The sequence below is a fragment of the Conger conger genome, chromosome 10 (genome assembly GCF_963514075.1).
Source record: "Conger conger chromosome 10, fConCon1.1, whole genome shotgun sequence".
In the NCBI taxonomy this organism is placed as follows: domain Eukaryota; kingdom Metazoa; phylum Chordata; class Actinopteri; order Anguilliformes; family Congridae; genus Conger; species Conger conger.
The window spans coordinates 27,783,187-27,805,476 of NC_083769.1; the positions used below are offsets into that span (position 1 = coordinate 27,783,187).

A 22,290-nucleotide genomic window follows, 5' to 3' on the forward strand; every position below is an offset into this window, starting at 1 on the left:
TCATTGTTTCTATTTATAATGGCTGGGGGGGGGCACATGAGGGTTTATGTTGTACAATGTTCCTCTACAAGCCGCTTTCACTTCACTTAAAATCTATTTTCTTGCTTCAGCCCACAAAGCCCCATATGCCCAGATAGCATTCATTGTAAATCTGGCTTGTCTTCAGTCACATCTAGAATTTGTGGTCTATAAAATATCTGTCATTATACAAGTATATAGCTAAGTGGGCTTATTTGAAAACAGGCACAAATACTTAAATAATATATTTAAAAAGTGGAAATTAAACTATCCCTTTTAAATGGACAGGAGCTTACTTGCTCTGCTCTAAATTTGGATTCCTCATGATTGAAAGTAGTTGCGTCTGACGTATAATGATTTTGTTTTGCATGGTTTATTCCACTACACTCAGTACACATGGTATCGATTCCAGTTTTGTCCAGAATTTACTTGTTGTGCATAGAACACCTTACAGTTCTGTGAAAGGAGTAGAAAAGATTTCTTTTTTCTAAAGGCTGCTTTTGCCATTCACACAAATGTTCACTTAACCCTGGGTACTGAAGCCCACTTCATGAGCAGCTGACAGTCTCCTCAATGGGAAATGGTGTCCAAACTGACTCACATACAGTTAAAGGCAGAGAGTATGTCTATGAAGATATGTAGCTATAAAAAGTTTTTCTGGGAAATTAAGAAATATGATAAGGGGACCACTTTAGGAGATCAATGAAATTTATGTCAAATAAAATTTTCAAGAGCATCAATGAACATGTTAATGATCAGCCCATTATTTGCACCCAATATCATTTGTCATGAAGTCAGAAAAGTGTCCCCATACTTTTATTCTGAAACAAATTGTAAAATACAAATTTACTGTGAATTTAAATGAACCAGGAAACAGAACTATGTATCCAAGAAGTTATGAAACTACTTTAAATTTGCATAGGGTATCAAAACTGTGCTAAATATCTCATAAGAGCCGGTAGAGACAGTAATCTGATGCATCGAAGCATACCTGTAACATTTGGAGTTTAAGATAATTTCTATGCTTACCTCTCAATGGGTTTTAAGCTACTTGTAAAAAAAGAAAATGCTATAAGCAAACAAAATGATAGATTGCAATGTTGTCAAATTTTGTATTAAAAGAACATGCACCAGACTGCCCACTCAATATTGCTTAACTTTACTAAAAATGTGTACAATCATGCTAAATTGAAGGCATGAAGGAAATTAAGTCAAAATATTGACAGAAAGACCCACGAGATGGGACTTTTTTTCCATTTGCAGCCCACCTAGGTGCTCCGATAACAGTATTAAGCCAGTACGTTGAATTAAAAACATGATGGATATCCATCAATTAAAAACAATGTAATAAACAGTACATTGTTTATGTTTGAAGGTGTGACTCAACTGAAAAAAGATATCATATGATGCTCAGAGGCAGGAAGTGATGCATTCAGTGTAGATCTACTTACCAATGAACCAATTGGAACTTACCATAATTTCAGAATAGCAACAAATGGTTTGAAGAAATCTTCTGCCACCACATACAATATAGTTTCCCTATGTTTACAAGTAAATATATAAACATATAAATCTTGTTCCTTCCACTTAGTGCTGCAGGCAAAAGCTTTGTGCTGTTGTTGAGGCTTGCCAGGAATCTCAGTGGTCAAAGTACATGCGAGTCCCATGAGAGAGTAATCAAAGTGCTAGCGCAATGAAATTTGTCAGATGTGCAAGGTAGTAACATGTTACTCTGTAACTAAATTTACCCAGTAGTAAACCTCAAGGGAATGATTGTGAGCCATCCATTGGGTTCCAGTCTCTAAACAGTCCTACTGCGCAAACTGCCAGTGCACTTTATATGATTTATTTAACAGGTGCCCTTATATAGCGTGACTCGCCCAGCTTATAATGTTACATACTATACATTTGTACACCCAGACATATACTGAACCAATTCAGGTTAACCAGTTTGCTCTGTGGTATAACAGCAATGAACCCATTGGAGATTTACATCAGTATCCTACAGTATGAATTATTAACCCTGAATGAAAACTATTATCCTTCCTCCCCCTACAGTTTTTACAGCACAGTGCAACATATAACTGTATAAATCCAAATTAAATAACCAAGAAATACTGATATGGTGATGTAGAAGAAAGACAACTTAATTATGTTTTAATTACAATTAAGATGCAAGTTAATCCTCTTCACAAACTCTTGTGGAGCTGCCATCTGAATGTGTTTTTATCCAGCAGAAGCTTGGCTCCAGGTCTTGGAAACCATCTTCTCCGGGGTCCAAGCTCATCTCATTAAAATCGGCTCCGAGAAAATCGAAGAAGTCACTGTCAAAAACACTCCCAACCTGATGTGTGTCATCTTGATCAACGTCACCCATCTGGAAGCTCCAAGTGTCCTCGGGGGAGTCCAAGAACAGGTCATCGTCCAACCCCAGACCTTGGAAAAATTCCTCAAAGCTGAAGCGGAAAATGTTTGCACCGAATGTAGTCTTGTCCTTGAAGTCTTCCTTGAAGTCCTTGTGACCGAGTTCATCATAGCGTTGTCGCTTCACGTCATTGGAGAGGACCTCATATGCTGATAACGAGGGAGAGAGCATGTTCATCCTCTGCAGCATTAATTCAGTGACCACTCTAGCACTAAAGCAACCTTTCACATAGCTAACATTATCACTCTTGATTCACCTTTGTGGAAATTTGGGTTAAATGTTATCTTTGAGCATGTTACAGTATGTGCCCAGTACTAAGACAGCTGAGTTGATTGGTCCTCTAAGCATTACTACCATCTACTGTATCCTTGGGTTTCTACACAAGCATACCCATAGAAAAGCAGGACAATTGGCAACAGCACCACAGCACTGGCCATTACAACATATACATTGTGTCCAGGTAAGCTGAACCTTCCAAGCACAATTATGGAAGATTCAACTAACCTTCCCCTTTCAGATAAATATTAGTTTGGTACAGACACAAGGTCAAACAAAGCAATACCAAGCTGGCAGCATATCACCTGGCAGTATAAAGAAAATGTGCATTGTGGTGAATTTCGGATTTGATCAGTGTTCAAATGATGGTGGCAAGAGGATCTTACCTTCAACGATTTCAGTAAAAATCACCTCAGCATCTGGACTGTTGTTCTTGTCTGGGTGGTACTTCATTGCCAGTTTATGAAAGGCCTTTTTGATCTGCAGCGTGCTTGCTGATTGTGGAACGTCGATAACATTGTAGTAATCTCTCTTTGCTTCAGTTATTAGACAAAGTAGCAAGAAACATACAGCAGAAGCCGAGTGTTTGAATGTCATGCTTTGCATGGTCTACTGAAACATAATGGACAAATACATATTCTCAATTACACACTCGCATACGTTGAAAAATGTGTTAGTATAATAAACATACAATTTCAACAGTCTATCTTGAGTCAAGAATTAAAGTGACCGGCGATTATCTTAGGTTAGAACAATACAGCGACTTTACGAGGGTGTTCGGCCTATCAGGAAGGCCAATATGTAACTTTTCATTTAATCAATCGACCAAATTTTAATAGCTAGATTGACAGTATAATTATGTGGAAGCCCCGTTTATCGAACCAAAGTGTTACAAATGACGGTTAATCTAATCGTTTTACTTTACAGGCATCCACAACCTGCATATATTCATTTCAACAAAATCTCAATTCATAAAAAACTTTGCTCAGTAAGACGTTAGGTTAGCTAAAGACGTCCCTGATACTAGTACCTTCGTCGGAGCTTTGCGGCGTCTGTGCCCATGCACGAGCTGGACAAGAAATGGAATCTTAAGAAGATTTGAGTGTTTACACATAGGGTAATGACCTCAGCAGCAAGTAGTAACTTGGTCATATGGAGTCCTAGTGACTATGTTTTGAGGGGCAGGTAGTACGTGAATTAGTTCACCGATTTATTGTGACAGTCACCTATTCGTACAGCAATTCCACTTCCATACACGACAAATAACTACTCGTCTCTTTTGAAAGCGAATCATGTTTCGGGCGGCACCACTAGTGGGCTCTCTTCATTCGCAGGAAGGATTAGTTCGCCCTTCTTGCCGACTTGACCCTACTTGTTGTCAGTGCCAATGCACGGTGTTGTAAACAGCTGGGCATGGCCGACGAGGGGGGAGGAGGCGACAACGATATCAACAACATGGGAAATCACTTACAGTTATTGCCAGGTAGGTATGAAATTATGTGTTCGTCTGAACTAATTCGACCATTTTAAGCCGCTACATTGCTAAATAAGTGTGTTGTAACTTCATAAGTGTTCTATAGCATGTAATCAGCAAATGGGTATAGTTATATGAGATATGTATATGTGGATAGCTAGCTAAAGTAGCTAAAACGGCTAGCTACCTTGAAACACAGAACCGTCCATAAGCAACGTTAAAGCTAACTTAACTGTACTGTGTTGGCAGTTAAATAGCAAAAACGCAAAAAGAAGTAATGCATAATGCTATGATAAGAGGCTGTATAATTACAAATGCATTTCTGTTGAAAATTTAACCTGGATTATGTATATGTGTAAATTAGTAAACGTATAGTCTATATTGGGCTGGTACTGTGTTTTCACTAAATTATAGTCAGGTATTTGGTTGTTTCCTTTCATGAGAATGATAATTCGCTCTCGACGTGCAAGAATTATCGCTGTGGTTGACGAGGTTAGTTATTGGTAACGAGGTTAGTTGTTGCCAAATAAGCCAATTTATGTTAAAAGAAAATGCTTGTATGTGCATTAAGTGTAATATATTTACCAAATGAATATATTTTTAAAGAAAGTGAAGAGGACGATGAGGATGACATGGAGACGGAAGATCGGGATAGCGAGGAGGCAGAAAAGCCAAATATTATCAACTTCGACCCAAGTCTTCCAACATCACATTCTGTAGGTGATACGAATCATGAACGGTTCACATACAGTATTATTTTATTTAAGTCCCAAAATAACACATGCCTTTAATGCCACAACATTGTTGCAGCCGGTGTGTATACAGCAAATGGCATACAAAGATCGTTTGTGCGGTTGCAATTGCTTAATTTGTGGACCTATTACACTCGGCAGTACTTGGGTGCCGATATGGAAGAGTTCCATGGTCGCACCGTGCACGACGACGACAGCTGCCAGACAATCCCGGTGCTGCCGCACATGGCCGTCATGCTCGTTCCTGGGCAGACCTTGCCGCTGCAGCTCTTCAGGCCGCAAGAAGTCAGCATGATGCGCAGCCTCATTCAAAGGGATCGCACGTTCGCCGTGCTCGCTAGGTATTCAGACACGTCTGCGATTAGTCGCCTGGGGCGAGCTATCTTGTGCAACGGGGTAAATCAGCATAATGCACATGTATACATTTTGTACGGTGGTGTGGTGGGTTTCACCTGGCCACAGGATGAGGTTGTTAACCCCCTGGATATCATTGGGAGGGGATGGAGACAAATACATATAAATAAAGAAAGCCAAACAAGTGATAGGGGTGGAGATGGGGAGGTTGGGGGATTTCCATAAACAGTAGATGCAAAAGCAGTGACTTCATGACTATGAAAACCGGTTGAACCAGTTTAAGGTAATAATAGTCTGAGGGATTGTCTGAAAATGTAATTAATTTCTTTCATTTTTTTCCAATAAAATACTTGTGTATTCACCTTTGTCAAATAGTTCCATTGATCATAGGCTACAGGACATATGCCCTTATGAATGAAATGTAATAAAACTCTGTTTTATGTGTGACTTGTTTTCGTCTCTGCAGTGTAAGTGATGCAGGGGAACAGCAGGCAGAGTTTGGGACTACGGCAGAGATCTACGCCTACCGCGAGGAGCAGGAGTACGGCATCGAGACGGTCAAGGTGAAGGCCGTGGGCAGACAGAGGTTCAAGGTGCATGAAATAAGGACTCAGGCAGATGGGTAAGTACATTTGCATTTGTCTGGTCTTCCTAACGTCCCTTAAGCCATAAACCTCCTCATTACACTGCATAGAAGTGTGCAGCGTATCTGCATGTGTAATCACCAAACCCTTGTGACTGCTCTTTAGGCACAATATCTTCTGTTGCGTTAGGGGTTGCTGGGAAACATGTCTATGGTTTAATATTATTTACTTAAGTAATTCCACAGTAGACCATTAGGTGGCACCGTTTCCTTTGTAAATGTACTGCAGTAGTAGTTGGGTATGTATAACAAAAAGTAGAACCAGTGAATAATTTTAAACTGTTTTGGTGCAGTTACACTGGCTACTAGATTATATATTTTGCACATGCTACACACAAATATTTTAAAGAGTGGAATATGGCTGTGATTCCATGGCAGCTTTCAGCTCTGAGCTGCTCTGCCTGTCTGAAGGCTGGACACCTCAGCGTCCATGAAGCAGCCTGGCTAAACTGTGAGAGAAATTAGCTTTGTTCTTAAATCAGTATTTTAGTTGTTTTAAGTTACTGAGCCAAAGACCCATTGTAGTTTATAATATGCAGGAAAGTGGATGTATGTGTAAATACTTCACTGCATGTGGGACACTTATTGTTAAAATCTTTGGATCCGATTTTTGGCCATTTTGTTTTGCTCGTTTTATTTAATCCATTCTGTTGTCAAGTTGCACAAACCGTAATATTGATTGGGTCATAACAAATTCCTGTTTGATGGGACATTAGGATCAAAGCTGTCCTCTATACAAAAATCATTCATCATTCCTATTGTCATACTGTATTTGCAATTTTCTGGTGGGAGTTTTCTGCAGACGACCAGGTTTATTTCACCTGTTTGTGAGTACAAAATGACAGAAATGTCATTAGTTAGTTATAGAGAGTGGGTTGTGTAATTGTAGTTGGTGTATATTATTGTTATTGCACATAATTAGGTGTGGGAAAACATTCGCTCCGCAATGAAAATGTACCACACTCCTACCTATAAAGATTAGACCTCATCCATTCAACTTGCCTCATAGCAAATAGAAATTCTATTTAATTTATGTTTATTCAGAGCCTGTATGTGAATATATGACTCAGTATTAAAACATTGTTATTGAACATTGAGTCCCTTACAGGGCTGAGTTTGTTGAGATGTGTTTCTGTAGCTCTGTAGATCCATATGCTGTTTGTTTCTGTTGTTTCTGTTTGTACAAAAGGCAAGGAACTTTGTTAACGCTTGTAGAAGCCTCACATAATTGAGATTTCAGTGTACTGTGAATTTCAGAGAAACAAAACCAAACCGTGCCAGGAGGTCTCACACAATTGACACTTAGACCCATAGGAATCCCCAACTGCAAGCCTGAAGGATGAACAAGATGATTATTCAGCCCTGTAGTTGCATTTAATAATATATGCCTTCAAATACCTTCCCAGTTAGTGCAGTACTCTGTAGGATGTGAGCATTTATTATTTTGCCCACTGTCCTGTAAATGCCCTTCATGGCTCTTTCCTAGTAAGAATTGTGCAATAACAAGTGGAAATGCTGGTTATTTGAACACCATGATCTTTTCAAAGAAGGCTATCTGGGTGTTATGACTGTCTGAGAGACTGATTTTCTTTATTTGTAGGTCATCTCTAAGCAATGTGCAGATGTACCCCTTACTGACTAATGTGTTAATGGAAGTGAATATAAGAGAAAGGTCTGAACAGGTTATGTGAGAGCTTTTCTTCCTTTCATACGTGTCGTTGTCTGTAGTGCTCATTGATGTGTGTAACTGAAAAAGAACCCAATGGCATTGCTGGGTTCAGAGGTTTGTTTCTGTTGATAGTGTTGGTAAACAGAACCTCTATCGTCCTGTAAGAAAGGGTTAGGACCTCACGTGTAAGATGGGCATGTGCGTCGTGGTCGAGGGTATTTAAGCGAGGACATTCGACCAGTGTGTTGAAGGTTGCTGTACTGCAAACTTGTTTCATTTCAGTCTTCCCACGGGGCCGGCGCGACATTCAATAAACCTGTACTTTTCTGTTGTAAGTGTTTGTTCACTTGGGCGAGTTCCTGCAGCGTCCAGATTTTGACTCCCCTGAGATAAGCTGGATCCTAACACTGTGACTCTCATTGCTGCATGTCTCTGTGGGCAGCCCGTCTGCCCATTTCAGTTCAATACTAGAAGAACAATTTGGTTTGTTTGTGACTATTTATATGGCTACTGACGGAATAAGAATGAATAGTGTCAGATCTGAAGCTCACACATATATTGGACCTCATCAGTTTAATAATAATAATGAGCCTAGCAATGAGCATAGGAAATGACTCCTGACAAACAACTATGGTAATGGAATTATCATGAGAAAATTGAGTGCGAGGAAAAACACAAAACAGAATAAGGAGTTTGGGAAGAGCAATGGGCAGCAGATCACACAGAGACATGCTCTATTTGCTTTTCAAAACATAACAAAGTACTAATTGGCTCAGCATCTGACACTGCTGCAATTGTTTGAACTTTGACTGTCCAGGATGGAGTACAGTATTTACTACAATCATGTACTGCTGTCTGATTTGATTTACTTGTTTTATATGTGTTTCATTTGTGTTAAAGCGTGATGGCAGTTGTTGGATTTTGACCTTTCTTCAGATTAGTTTCCCTTAGTAACGTAGGAAGCCTGTTTGGCTTGCAGGGACTCGTGTTGTTAGGCTGAAGTGAACTGGAACTGCAAACAGCGTCCAGTATGCAGGTCAGCTGGTTCAAACGTGCAAAAGAGCAGCCGCGCCCGTCCAAAAACGAGGTCGTGTGTGCTGTTGGCCAGGGCTGAATACAGGCCGCAGGGATCAGCTGCTTTCTCTCATATGTCCTCTTCATTCAGAACAGAGTGTACGAACAGGACTCTTCTGCTCCTAGTTGTGTAAGCATTCTGTGGAATACAGTGGGTGCATGTATATCTCATTAATGCCTGATTGGTGTGTTTCTATTCCAAACACGGGGCAGGAAGGAAAATGTGCCTTCTCTTGTTGTCTTATCACTCTATATAGTCTCTCATCATTCTTTGCTGATAGCCACAGAGCACTGGCCGCTGTCATCAACCAATGTAATGAATAATTGTACAAAGATCATTCAAAATGCGTTCCTTATGGACTGTCTTCATTTTAGAATACAGATTATGCAGTCTGTGTGTTATCAAGCCATTAACTGACCAGCACGGCAGAGCTTATGAATTAATAAATGAATTAAATCTTTGTGATATTGTTGAAGTGAATCTGTAAAATAGGGGGGTTTGGTGTGAAAGAGGCATAAGTGCCATTTTCCAAAATTTATAGGAGAGCCAAAACAAATGTTTGAATGAACCAAGGTTTTTGGCATGCGTCTAGTCAGTGCTCTCTCTTGCCTCCTGATAGAGTCAAGAGCTTTCTTTTGATTCATAATGCTCATTTTGGCCCAGAATGTCACTTACAGCCCTTGCGCACGATACCCTCAATACAGTATTTGCTTCAGTTAGCATTTACATTTACCTTGTGCTTGTATTAGTTCACTTCTTATGACGCCACCAGGTTTAACAGTGTTAATGCTGGCCGTGTTTCAGGATCCGACAGGCCAAGGTTCAGATCCTGCCCGAGAGGATTCTCCCAGACCCCCTCTCTGCGGTGCAGCTCACGCCCCTGTCCCGGCTCCACACGCACCCCTCCTCCACGCCCCCTGCTGCTCCCTGCCGCAACGTCAAACGCTGGCGAGACTCCTACCAGAAGGCAAGTCTCAACCCTGTCCCCTGTCCCCTGTCCCCTGTCCCCTGTCCCCTGCCCCGGCTCCACACGCACCCCTCCTCCACACCCCCTGCTGCTCCCTGCCGCAATGTCAAACGCTGGCGAGACTCCTACCAGAAGGCAAGTCTCAACCCTGTCCCCTGCCCCGGCTCCACACGCACCCCTCCTCCACACCCCCTGCTGTGCCCTGCCGCAACGCCCAGCGCTGGCACAACACCTACCAGAAGGCAAGTCTCAACCTGCCCACAAGCTGACCAGTCCACCACCAGGGGGCAGAAGAGACAGGAGGCAGGGAAGTGTGAAGGCTTGCAGGGGAGGAGGGCCCAGGCACTGGGACGGTGGAGAGCCGGTCGGTCGGGCTGGGCGTTGTAGAGGTTGTAGATCTGATTGAGCAGCAGTGTTGCGGATAAGCTGCAGAGGTCTGACGGCTGGGCGGCCTGTAGCATAGTGGTTAAGGTAAATGACTGGGACATACAAGGTCGGTGGTTCTAATCCCGGTGTAGCCACAATAAGATCCGCACAGCCGTTGGGCCCTTGAGGAAGGCCCTTAACCCTGCATTGCTCCAGGGGAGGATTGTCTCCCGCTTAGTCTATTCAATTGTACGTCGCTCTGGATGAGAGTGTCTGCCAAATGCCAATAATGTAATGTAATGGCAGAGTGAGGGAGCCGCTAAAGTGATATGCCAGTATAGCAGGTTTATGGCACACACAGTTAAATTTCTTTTTAAAGGTTTCATTTGCATAAGCCAGTTGAGACGGATTCCATCACTGATCAAATGTAGTCTGTGGCTACTTCATACAATTCAAAACATGCCGTTTGGCTCAGTGGCATATATTTCTGACATGTAATGTCCCTCTCCCATGCTTCCCTTGCCTTGCTTGGCTTCTGCCGTCCCTTCTTTTCTCTGATGGTCCCATTAATTTCAGTCATTTATTTTCATAATGTGACGTCACTGTATGAATTCTACATGCGTCATTTCATTAGATGTTTCTGTCTACTCTGAAATGTGCATTTAATTACCCTGAGGTGAAGTTGATTGCAGCATGCCTTGTGCCTGCCTGGTTTGTCTCAAAGGTCCCAGATTTTGCCTGTCTATTCCAGCTGATTTCTGTCTCTGATATGCTGCTCAGGATTGTACAAAAAACCCTCACTTCTCATGAACAGTAGATTCCCAGCAGTAATTTTTCAGTCAGAAAGGAAATGCATACTGAGAGGAAACGTCTACAGAATGACTGAATAATCTGTCCTGTTAATGCCAGTTCCATTTCACACAAAATGAAATGGTAGCCAATTCTGCTTTCTCTCAGTAAGAGGAGCCTTGTTCACACACGTGCATGCATGCACAAGGCATACACCGCCCTTTTACCAGATTCATGGATCACACAAGTTACAAGTTTCTTCAAGTTACACACCATGTGCTCCTCACACACTCACAGAGACATATTGGGTTCATGCCATTCAGACAGAATCGCTCTTATGTCAAAGGACATCTTAGGCTGTTAATACAGATGAAAGCTATAGTATAATGAAGTGCATCATTGACCGTGAACATGTGTAATGATCTATTGTAGCCAAGTCTAATTAGTGAATTGCCTTGGCACCAGTACTGTACTTAGCATGTTACCTCTGCTCTATAATAATCTATAATAATCTTCTCTTTTTTGTGGTTTTCATTCATAAGATGTTGTTTTATCACTTTGTGTTTCACACATTTGAATTAGTTTGGATACCTTTTACTTTTGTAAACATGTAACATGAGGCTTAATATTGACTGATATTGCTAAGTTGTGAGTAAATGTTACCCTTATTTCCAGTCGCTTGTGCATACTTTAAACTTTTCTTTTTTTCTTTTGTTCCCTGACTCTTTTAGAGGAAGTTCCATTGTGCGAACGTGACATCATGGCCTGCCTGGGTGTACTCTCTGTATGACTCGGTATGTGCGTACTCCCTAGGAGAGTTCTTGTAACTTTGGCAATCCAGCCAACCCAGAGCTTCCTTGGCCTCCATTCAGACAGCAGGACAAGGCTGTCACACTGAGCCTTGTACAGTCATCAAGGTTGCTGTGATATATACGGCATTGTATTGTGAAAAGTGGGCTGGAACTGTATTAATCATAGCAGAGCCATGGATCCTACTGCATGTTTCCAAATGAACCAATCCCTTTTCCTCCCAGGAGATTCTGATGAGCAGAGTGAAGAGACAGCTACACGAGTGGGACGAGAACCTAAAGGATGACTCCCTCCCCACTAACGCTATAGGTAAGCCCCTGCCTTCCCCACACTCCTACACCCAAGTCCTCTCAGAGTTTAGAGTCCCCTGCAGCATGTCTGCCTCTCATTGAGTGATTCTACACAGCAGCAGAGTATTTTGACAAACTGTAGGATTCATGTAAAACCGGGTAAAATCGGGAACACGTTGGCACAGGTGTCTGACGTGTGCCAGTCCAATCCAAAGATAAACATTATTCTAGCATTATGGGCCACAAGCGTAAAATAGGGTTAAAAAGATTCATATGTATTTTTTTACAGCACCATTTGCAAACAAGCATACAACCTGAAACTGCCAAATCTAAGATGCAAGTTAGGAAGAAAAATGACATCTTCCCTTACTTGACTGAATAGTTTTAAGAAAAGTTTAGGAATTGGCTCATGATAAGTAAAATATCAGTGAAATTGTAGTTTTAGAACAGCCTTTAATGTTGTGTATGTGTTCACAATGTATTGGTTTTATAATGTGTAATGCGTAGCCTACATGCTATACCCTTTTCCTGCCTGGTCTTCAGGACTACAATGGAAATAAGTTATGTGACCTTATTTGTACTATATATCATTATTAAAGGGCCCCTTGCATATCTGTATATTTTATTTTTCATGTATCAATCAAATAAACTCAATCAGTCACACAGAGCTTCACAGAGGATTATTTATAGACACTACCTAATGGGCGCTGCGTCCCCGGAACTGTTTGGTCCACACTGAGGCTGTGTGTTTACCGTGCTACAGATTTCTCCTACAGAGTGGCAGCCTGCCTGCCCATTGACGACGCCCTGCGCTTCCAGCTCCTGAAGATCGGCAGTGCTATCCAGAGGCTGCGCTGTGAGCTGGACATCATGGACCGGGTGAGAACACACTCCTGCCCCAGCGTTACCAGACACAGGGCCTCATTCAGACCCCACACTCACTCCAGACCAAACCCAGAGTAGAGGACATAGTGCCTCATTCAGACCTCACACTCACTCCCACACCAAACCCAGAATAGAGGACATAGTGCCTCATTCAGACCCCACAGTCACTCCACACCAAACCCAGAATAGAGGACATAGTGCCTCATTCAGACCCCACACTCACTCCAGACCAAACCCAGAATAGAGGACACAGTGCCTCATTCAGGCCCCACACTCACTCCACACCAAACCCAGAATAGAGGACACAGTGCCTCATTCTGACCCCACACTCACTCCAGACCAAACCCAGAATAGAGGACATAGTGCCTCATTCAGACCCCACACTCACTCCTGACCAAACCCAGAATAGAGGGAAGCTGTCAGAGTAACTAGCCTCTTCACATGCTCATAGTAATACTGGTAATTGCTACGTGTGTTAAGGTGAGCATTTCCAAATGCGAGAGGAACTGTTGAACTGGAACAGCGCTTTTCCTGTGACTGTGTGCTTTATCTCGATCTGCGTCATGAAACCAATGCTTCAGCAGTCACGGCACCAGAGAGATTTGGAGGTGAATGTAATGCTCGTAGCTGCCGAGATTTTCAGGGCTCGGCCACATCATAGCCTGACAGTCCATTCATGTGGAAAGGGTGTTTATTACCTTGGAAACTAACATAATTTAGATTCATTTCTGCATTAATTTATGCTCCACTCAGCTGCAATATTGACATTGTTTTGTCCACATTGATTCATCTGATATTCACCTCTGATTGATTAAGATGAGCAGCCTTGCTTCAGAGTCACGTCAAAAATCAGGTCATGCCGTTTATGGGTGTCTCTCCTGGGTTTTGAGAATTTAGGTCAGTCAACATGACTATTGAAGGTGTTTCAAGGCATGCTGTGGCTCTGACCTAGAATCAGACCTGGTGATTATTACTGTTGCGGTCTCCTCGTACCTGCATAGAGCATTTCCACTCTCTTTCAATCATAGTGCACCTCCCTGTGTTGCAAGCAGTGTCAAGACACGGAGATAACGACCAAAAAGGAGATCTTCAGGTGAGTGTGACTGGATTTTCATCCATGGCTGAAAAATTCTACCCATGATTAAAGCATTTCAAATAATACCACGACTGATGCTACTTAAACATTTTACCTTCAAGTGTACATTTGATTCCTCTTCAACAAATGTAAGTAAACCTGAACATTTAGCTGTGTGCGGGTTATGCAATGGCGAAAACCAGACTTCATGGGGTGCTGTATCTCTGCGTGTGGCCCTTTACCTGCAGAACAGTGTCACATTGCCATTCTGTGGCTACCGGTGTCATGCTTTTCTCTTTTTCCTCTATCTCAGTAGCTAACCAGCTAACTCATAACTTTTCGGTCACATGGACATGTTCCTGATTCAAGCAGAACTCAATTTGTTTTCAACTTAATTTCCATGGTTTGTTTGCACAAGAATACTTTGAAAGCATGACGAACCATTTAAATCTTATTGTGCATACCAGAGATGCTTTCTGCCAGATTCTTTTTTTCTGTGATTTTTCTCTGATCTAGATTTTGAAGGGATAACCTGTTTATGAAAATGTCTGTGAGTCTGTCCATTATGTTATGTTCTCCTCTGGTCTGTGCGGTTTCCTGTCCTAAGACACGCTTATTGTAGTTGTACGGTCTCTCTCTCTCCCCCCCCTCTCTCTCTCTCTCTCTCTGTCTCTTTCTCTCTCTCCCCTCCCTCCCTCCCCCCCTCCCCTATCTCTCCTGCAGTTTGTCTTTATATGGGCCTATGGCTGCCTATGTGAATCCTCATGGATATGTGCATGAGACCCTGACCGTGTACAAGGCCAGCAACCTCAACCTGGTTGGACGACCGTCCACGCTGCACAGCTGGTTCCCCGGGTAACAATTTTACTATGACAATAATAGCACAAATGAGGTATTTGATTGTAAGACTGAAATTCTAGACATATTGTAGATATCACGGAATCAAGAACATGGCATGGGCCAAATAAAAATATGTTTTGGGCCAACGGTTCCCGAGATATGGGTGTTTGAAATCTAACCTAACCAATCCCATTTTAAAAACCGCCATAAAGAAATAATCAGTGTCCATTCCAATAACCATTGCACTCCTCAGAATTTATCTTGTTTTTAATGTAAAGTCATAATAATTGCACATATTTTCACTTTTCAATTAAGGCGTCAACTTCAAGGTAAAAGTTAACGATATGAGCGAGGTCTGTCAAGAGAAATTACAGTGCAAAGTGCCAATCAAACACTACATTTATATCCAATTTTGACAGATTTTGTGGCTAGTGTCATTTTTATGGTGTAAAACCATTGCAAATGTAACCCTAATTTTCATAAAGTATGAATTTTGATCATCTTCATTGAGTGTGTTGATTGACCTGGCAGACAACCAAGGTTTGTGGTGAATCACCAATGAAAATGTCTTGTTAAATAGAAATAATAGTACAAACCTGTTAAAAATTGATTTAAATATTGATTTAAATCCTACTAATGATAAACTCTAGATGAGTCAGATGCTACACCTCATTGGAATTGACACTTTTTTTAATCTACCAAAATCCCTGAAATAGGGTCAAAACATACGGTCAGATTTTCACTCTTATAATAATATGACCCCAAATGGAAAGAAATATCCGATGGGATTGTGCTTGCGCTCTCTTTTTCCTTGTTAGTAAATTATTAAGTGGCTGGCTGGAGAGGGCACAACTGAGACTCGTATACATGAGGAGTTGTTGTTTCACTAACTGTATCACATGGCACAACTTGGAGGGTCACTTGTAAATTACAGTCCAGGGGCTGTATTACAGAAACATCCTAACTTTGAAATCCTATCTTAACTTCGGACTTAAGATAGAAAGTTTCTGTAATATAGCCTGTGAACATTTAATTTTAATGACTTCATGTAGAGGGTATTAATGCTGCTCCGTGTTCTATGGCTGCTGGCTTATTGTTTTCCCATGTGTGACCACAGACGCTCATGAGACCGGTAAGCAGAAAGACAAGGCTAGTTGAAGTTGAATGCCTATGTCCATACTGACGTATTTGTTCAGCCTGGTTAGAGCCTTGAGTAGTATTTGAAATGGCCTTTCTGGATTAAATTTCACGAGATAAATGGTATATAATTGGGTCTCGGACGGTTTCCATTTTCAAACAAGTAAGCAAATACAAAGCAAATGCAATTTATTTTTTATTTGTTTGAATTTTTAATAAATCTCTTAGAGCCAATGAATGTGATTTTGAGTAAACACTTTTTTTCATACTGTGTTACATATCCGCAGACATCTTAAATAACTGCAATATTCATTATCATAATCCCTTTCTTTTTTAGTATTCACAACTTTTTACCGACACAGCATGTAAAACCAGTTCTTCAGTCTCCCGAAGGTCACTAGTATTAAATATAACCGGGCCCATATGTCTAATGCACATTCTCAAGGTATTACTCACACAATTTCGGAAACTGCACCTGAGCCCAGACGGCTAATGTAGCTTCTAGTGAATCCCATTATCTGGATCTGAAGCAGCTCTGCTTTCATGTACCCCCTACCCCCAGGAACGGCACAATCCCATCTCTGGGCCAGCTCATAATGTGGCACTACTGTTCCCAGAGATTTACTGCCTTCAGTCTGCATTCCTGAGCAATGACAAACAGTACTCACTGTTCTCAACTCTGTAGTGTAGTGCAAGTTATTGCAATATTGAGCAAGGTAGCTAATCTGAATTTCTTGGGTAAAATGTCACAACGTATAAATGGATTGTGTGTGTCAGTGTCTGTGCATGTCTCTCGCCTCTTTAAGGCAGCCCAGCGGGATAATGTAAATGAAATGTAGGGTGATGTGTGAGCGGGCTGTTTCCTCTGACAGGTACGCCTGGACCATCGCCCAGTGCCGGACCTGCAGCTCTCACATGGGCTGGAAGTTCACCGCCGCCAAGAAGGACCTGTCCCCGCAGCGCTTCTGGGGCCTGACCCGCTCCGCCCTGCTGCCCCGCATCCCCAAATCCGAGGGCGAGGAGGGAGAGGAGGGCTCCCGGCTGCTCTGCCTGTGACCCGGAACCCCTTCACAAATGCCCGTCCGCAGATTCAAGATGAAATAGGTGTATCTGTGTTAGAGTCATGAACACTGTTGCTTCTCCTGTTGGGTTATGGCATATTGCACTTTTGACTGATTGAGCTGAAGCTGGTCTGAGGGGTGGGGTTCTCTGAAAGCAATAGGTATCCTGCCACGTGCCGGGGAGCACTGCTGTGCTACATGAGGCTTAGTGATGGAACAAGCAAGCTGCATTATTTTCTGTCACAATCCTACTCCCAACCATAGCATGGTAACCCTCTCAGCCCTCCGCTGAAGGTACTGTATTCAGCTTGTGATGTATCCAGTAGAGAACTGTGCTGGGGGCTTGGTGTGTATAGCACCCATTCATGGCCCTTTTTTCCCCATGCCATGGTAGGTGTGCTGGTGTCTTGGCAACCTCTGCGACTGCATGCAAGTTCAGGTCGGGTATGAATATTGACTAGACACGCTAGTCTGAGATTTTTCCATGTTGAACGATAGGAGATTTTGTCGTATTTAAGTTGTTCACTTTTCTGAGCCATATTACATCCTTCTAGAACAAAACGTGTATATCTACAAATATCTATTTAGTTGACTATAGAAGCCTATTGTATTGCAAGACATTGTGCCTATGAATAAATGTTCAATACGGTATATGTTTAAATACAAAGTGAAAAATGTGAAGTGTGGTTCAATAAATATCAATAAATATACAAATATACTGTATAAATATATTAGAAACCGTTGGTTATGGCCACTTTCATATTTACATCTACATACATAACATAATGAAATTGTAAAACATACTGTACAATCAGTGAGCACTTTATTCATTTTTTAATTTTATTTTTTTAAAGATGCTCTTCTGCATACCACTGTTGTAATGTGTGGTTATTTGCATTACTGTCACCTTCCTGTCTGCTTTGACCAGTCTGGCCCTTTGATGCATTTTTGCCCGCTGAACTGTTGCTCACTGGGTGCTTTTTTTGTTTTTTTGCACCATTCTCAAACTCTAGAGACTGTTGTGTGTGGAAATCCCAGGAGATCAGCAGTTTCTGAGATCACTCAAACCACCCTGTCTGGCACCAACAATCATTCCATGGTCAAAGTCACTTGGATCATATTTATTCCTCATTCTGACATTTGGTCTGAAAAACAACTGAACCTCGACCATGTCTGCATCCTTTTATGCATTTAGCTGCCACATGATTGGCTGATTAAATATTTGCATTAACAAGCAGGTATACAGGTCTGCCTAATAAAGTGCTTACTGAGTGTATGCTCTAAAACATTCATACATTTTACACTATAGTGGCAATCATTTTAAATAAACATTTACATATTCTGTATGTTCCAAAAAATATACTTCATATTTTTTCAATATGTTCATAATGTTTTAGTGTAGGCGGCACGGATGGTGCAGTGGGTAGCACTGCCGCCTCACAGCAAGGAGGTCCTGGGTTCGAATCCCCGTCGGCTGTCTGATTGGCGAGTCTAAATTGCCTATAGGTATGAATGTGTGAGTGAATGGTGTGTGTGCCCTGCGATGGACTGGCGACCTGTCCAGGGTGTATTCCTGCCTTTCGCCCAATGTATGCTGGGATAGGCTCCAGCCCCCCTGCGACCCTGTTCAGGATAAGCGGGTAAAGATAATGGATGGATGGATGGATGTTTTAGTGTTTATTTATGATGGGACAGTGATGTTTCAGAAAACCAAAAATTTGCAGAGCAACTTTGACGGTTACTGAAATGAATGCCTTGTCAATGAGGGAAAAAAAGCTTGCAGTTGGTTCAGACATGTTCATGATGGTCAGCTCCATGTTGCTTCACCTTTCATAGTGTTCATGACACCTTACTGTCCTACCACTGCAGTTTATTACTTCTATCATAATGGTATGGTATACTAACATATCTTTGGGATATGGGCTGCATAACTGGTCTCCTACATCTGGACTTGACTGTCAGCATTGGGTCAGATCTGGTGTTCAAATTTACCAATGTGAATTTACTATCTTTGTGGAGATATTGTTGGTAAAGGAATTCAAGGCTGTAAGTGGGAGAGAATTTATCCTCCTATTTGTTTTATTTTTGTATCTCTTTATTGGTTTTGCACTGTAAAAATGTGTCTTGATGTAGTACCTCGTAAAGAATAGAGCCATGACTGCAAACGTAATCAGATGTTACCATTGTTTATAAAGAAATTCTGTCCTTTTCTCCTGAAGTTTCAGTGCTGTACTTCTCTAGTCTAAGCTTCATAAGTGAGCTTGCGGCAGTTACAATTTATTGTTATTGCTATGTGTTTTATTGTTCTTTTTGTGTATTTGAAAATGACTATCAGATAATATGCACAGCATATTTGAGCTCTATTTCGTGAATCATTGAAGAGCTTTTTTTTTAATTGTCAAGTCAAATCTGAACAAACATGTCATGCTGAGGTGCATTTGTCTTTAAGAGGTGAACATTTGAAATTTGTCATAGTAAGCATAAAGCTTTCTGGGCAGATTGGAAAGGAATGGCATTGGAATTTCTACTCCACATTGCAAATTCTTGCATCTTATGTTGCTTTTCCCAGTAAAGTTGCTAAGAACCACTCTTCAGTTTGTTGTTTTGTCATACTCTGTGTTATACTAGGAAACACCATTCCTAAACTTTTGCAACAAATCTGTATGAACACATCAGGTTTTACAGCGATTTCAATGATGATGAAGTACAGTAAAGATAATACTTTACAAGATGGTAAAGTATTGGCCGAATGGTATAGGACACGTCATTGGTTATGGAAAAATGGCAGGCTGAAAGATTGATTAGGCCGCAGTTGCAAAGGTTGAAATTCACCCATGAGACGTGACCATAGTTTTCTCATCCTCAAATCCACCAATGCTGTAGGTATTTGATATCTGCTGAGTACGTTGTTCATGTTCCTCACACCAGAAAATGGGCATTGATGGTTTTGCTAACCACTTTAGCCACTACCCTTTGTTTCCTGAGATACACCTTGCTGATGTATTGCATTACCATCCCCCTGAAATCTCATCCAGGCACAAAACCACAATTGTCTGTATAATGTAATTCTGACAATACTTTATTTTACAATGGATGTCATGCAAGTTCAGAGTCATTATAAAGACCTCTACTAATCTTTTTACAGGGAAGTGATAATGGCACTCTTGAGATTGAACAGACTGAAGTTAAAGCAAACAGGCATAAATAGAATTTGGTTGGTTCGGTTGGCTCCACTTGCTTTGTGTAATTTTAGCATGCCTTTTGGTTTGAAACCGCATGGAGGCACTTGAGGCAGAAATATTTGTTCCATTACCTTTTGACTGCCTTTGATTTCGTATCATGTCTTTGTATCATGAAGTAACGTGGTAAAATACCTGAAGGTGTATTCATTTCTCTATGTATGTAGACCGATGCTACAATTTTTTAAGCAGATTACACTGGACGACATAGCCTGAATCTTTCTTGCTAGGACGTTTATGAAAGGCAAGATGATTACAGAGATTCTGCATACGGAAGTACATTTATTCCAACACTAAGCCTAATCTGTGTCTCTGAAACCAGTCATATGTCTTGTGGATGTGGCCAAATCTGTGTCTCTGAAACCAGTCCTATGTCTTGTGGATGTGGCCAAATCTGTGTCTCTGAAACCAGTCCTATGTCTTGTGGATGTGGCCAAATCTGTGTCTCTGAAACCAGTCCTATGTCTTGTGGATGTGGTCCATATTTGCATTTTACAGCAGATTCTGTTCCGCTCTTCTGAACTACCTTAAAATAAAATCTTTCTGAGATCTCACTCCATTATGCTTCTCCATATCATCTAAATGGAAAATCACAGTACCCCGCACATACAATGTGCACTATTCCCATGTGTGCTCCGTCTAATGCAGGTACTGAAAATAATGTTTGCCATGGCAACTAGCCACAATTTCTGCTTGCATGTTTTTTTCTGAGCATTTATGATTGCAGAGCCTGTTATCAAAAGATAGATTTCAGCCTGGAAAATACTTAATCCACTAGTTCTCTGAGGCCTGTGTGAGGTACTGAATCTTTCTGGGTTGGTGTTGATCAGGTAGTACTGAATTAAAATGACCATTTACCGCCTTGGTTGTTCCGTAGCACACGAAGATTTTGATGTTTTTATTTCCAAAGAAATTACCTAAAATCTTTGCACCGTCATTGGCAACTGCCCAGGATTTTTCCATTGGTTTGCCCACTGAGGGACGTAATTACCCTACATTTTCTGTTGACCTGTATGGTGGTTAAACTACAACAACCATGGGGAGATTGTTTTCTGTAGTAAACACCCGGGAGGCCCATACTTATTTGACAACAAACATTGTTGCTCAGGTAAAGGTGTCTGGGTTCAGCTGACCTTAATTATTTCTGTGAAACCACATTAGAATCAGTGTAATGTGCTCTTGCTAGCACAAACGGTTGACTTGCTTTGTTTTGGCTTTGGTTTTGAGTTTTGCTGCCATTCATAAATGACTCTAGATGGAAAATAGTGTGAGTCTAAAATGGTGGCACACGTTTAAAAAGAAAAAAGGAGACATTACCTCATATGCCCTTTTTTTTTTGCCTCTGGCTTGTTAATTTGCCATTCAGCTTGGTTGACTCATCTAAACAGTGAACAGAACAAGATAATCTATGCAAGCATGTGGGAGGACAATCAAGGGTCAGAAAAAAACATTGGCAAGGCAGAACACAGTCATCTACAATTGCTCACACATTTGATAAGGATGAACTGATAAAGAAGGCTGTATAAAGTACTACTTTTAAATATGAGAAATTGCCTTGCTTTAGTATGATGTAATTGGTTATAGATGTTTTTACTGAACAAATATGTTTCAGTTCCAAAAAGATATTCGTCATAATTATTCATGCCCCTGTTTTCAGTACATTGTGCACACTGAATTTTTTAAAATGGAGATTCAGTGATCAGTGATTCCTTATAACTGAATTGATATCTGAAATTAAATTCCAACAGCCCAATCGACACATGAAGATGTATTTAAATTGTTTCACATATCTGAAAATGACTATAGTTGTAAAAAGTGCAAGTGGTTTTATTGAAAGAAAATGCGTTTCTACTTGTTTTCAATCAGTGCATAGTTGTTCATGATGTATGTAAGCAGACTCATACTGATGTTCAGCTCACCAAAGAAATTTGAGCTTGTTTAGTCACAAGCCAATCATGGCCAGGACAAGATAACTACTCCATAAGGATTCAGGTTAGCTTCATTATCAGAAACTTCATTGAATGAAGACTTTGAAAACCTGGCAGGAATAGAAGTGCCATGGTTGCCCTCTTTATACTTTATGTGATACAGAGAAAAAAGATGCCAGATACTCTTCTGAAAGGGTACTTTGGGGAAGCACCTGCA

General features: G+C 41.2%; 2 protein-coding genes across 4 annotated transcripts; one reads left to right on the forward strand and one right to left on the reverse strand.

The window, feature by feature from the left end:
• Positions 1 to 1,883: 1,883 nt before the first annotated feature.
• Positions 1,884 to 4,096, reverse strand: zgc:152986 (uncharacterized protein LOC101884054 homolog). Of its 3 annotated transcripts, none has more exons than XM_061259180.1 (3): positions 3,750 to 4,096; positions 3,106 to 3,331; positions 1,884 to 2,592 (listed from the first exon to the last, which is right to left on the reverse strand). In XM_061259180.1, the coding sequence occupies exons 2-3, from the start codon at positions 3,323 to 3,325 to the stop codon at positions 2,198 to 2,200; spliced, it is 615 nt and encodes a 204-aa protein (XP_061115164.1). In that variant the 5' UTR covers positions 3,326 to 3,331; positions 3,750 to 4,096; the 3' UTR covers positions 1,884 to 2,197. The 3 variants fall into 3 exon arrangements, with proteins under 3 accessions (XP_061115164.1, XP_061115163.1, XP_061115165.1); XM_061259179.1 differs by having other exon boundaries at positions 3,106 to 3,328; positions 3,750 to 4,086; XM_061259181.1 differs by having other exon boundaries at positions 3,946 to 4,064.
• On the forward strand, positions 4,050 to 20,699 carry LOC133139606 (protein cereblon-like). The gene is made up of 11 exons (XM_061259178.1): positions 4,050 to 4,202; positions 4,800 to 4,909; positions 5,087 to 5,286; positions 5,766 to 5,921; positions 9,491 to 9,653; positions 11,540 to 11,602; positions 11,843 to 11,927; positions 12,672 to 12,787; positions 13,822 to 13,886; positions 14,592 to 14,723; positions 16,718 to 20,699. The coding sequence occupies exons 1-11, from the start codon at positions 4,133 to 4,135 to the stop codon at positions 16,899 to 16,901; spliced, it is 1,344 nt and encodes a 447-aa protein (XP_061115162.1). The 5' UTR covers positions 4,050 to 4,132; the 3' UTR covers positions 16,902 to 20,699.
• Positions 20,700 to 22,290: the final 1,591 nt, after the last annotated feature.

What these genes read in the sequence shown, in the direction of transcription:
- zgc:152986 (XM_061259179.1), bottom strand. Translation starts at nt 3,833, where the DNA reads ATGTGTAAACACTCAAATCTTCTTAAGATTCCATTTCTTGTCCAGCTC. An exon ending in GCCGCAAAGCTCCGACGAAG is followed by an intron (nt 3,329 to 3,749) that starts GTACTAGTATCA and finishes ATGTTTCAGTAG; the next exon opens with ACCATGCAAAGCATGACATT. An exon ending in TTTTACTGAAATCGTTGAAG is followed by an intron (nt 2,593 to 3,105) that starts GTAAGATCCTCT and finishes CCTCGTTATCAG; the next exon opens with CATATGAGGTCCTCTCCAAT.
- LOC133139606 (XM_061259178.1), top strand. Translation starts at nt 4,133, where the DNA reads ATGGCCGACGAGGGGGGAGGAGGCGACAACGATATCAACAACATGGGA. An exon ending in GTCTTCCAACATCACATTCT is followed by an intron (nt 4,910 to 5,086) that starts GTAGGTGATACG and finishes TACACTCGGCAG; the next exon opens with TACTTGGGTGCCGATATGGA. An exon ending in ACGTTCGCCGTGCTCGCTAG is followed by an intron (nt 5,287 to 5,765) that starts GTATTCAGACAC and finishes TCGTCTCTGCAG; the next exon opens with TGTAAGTGATGCAGGGGAAC.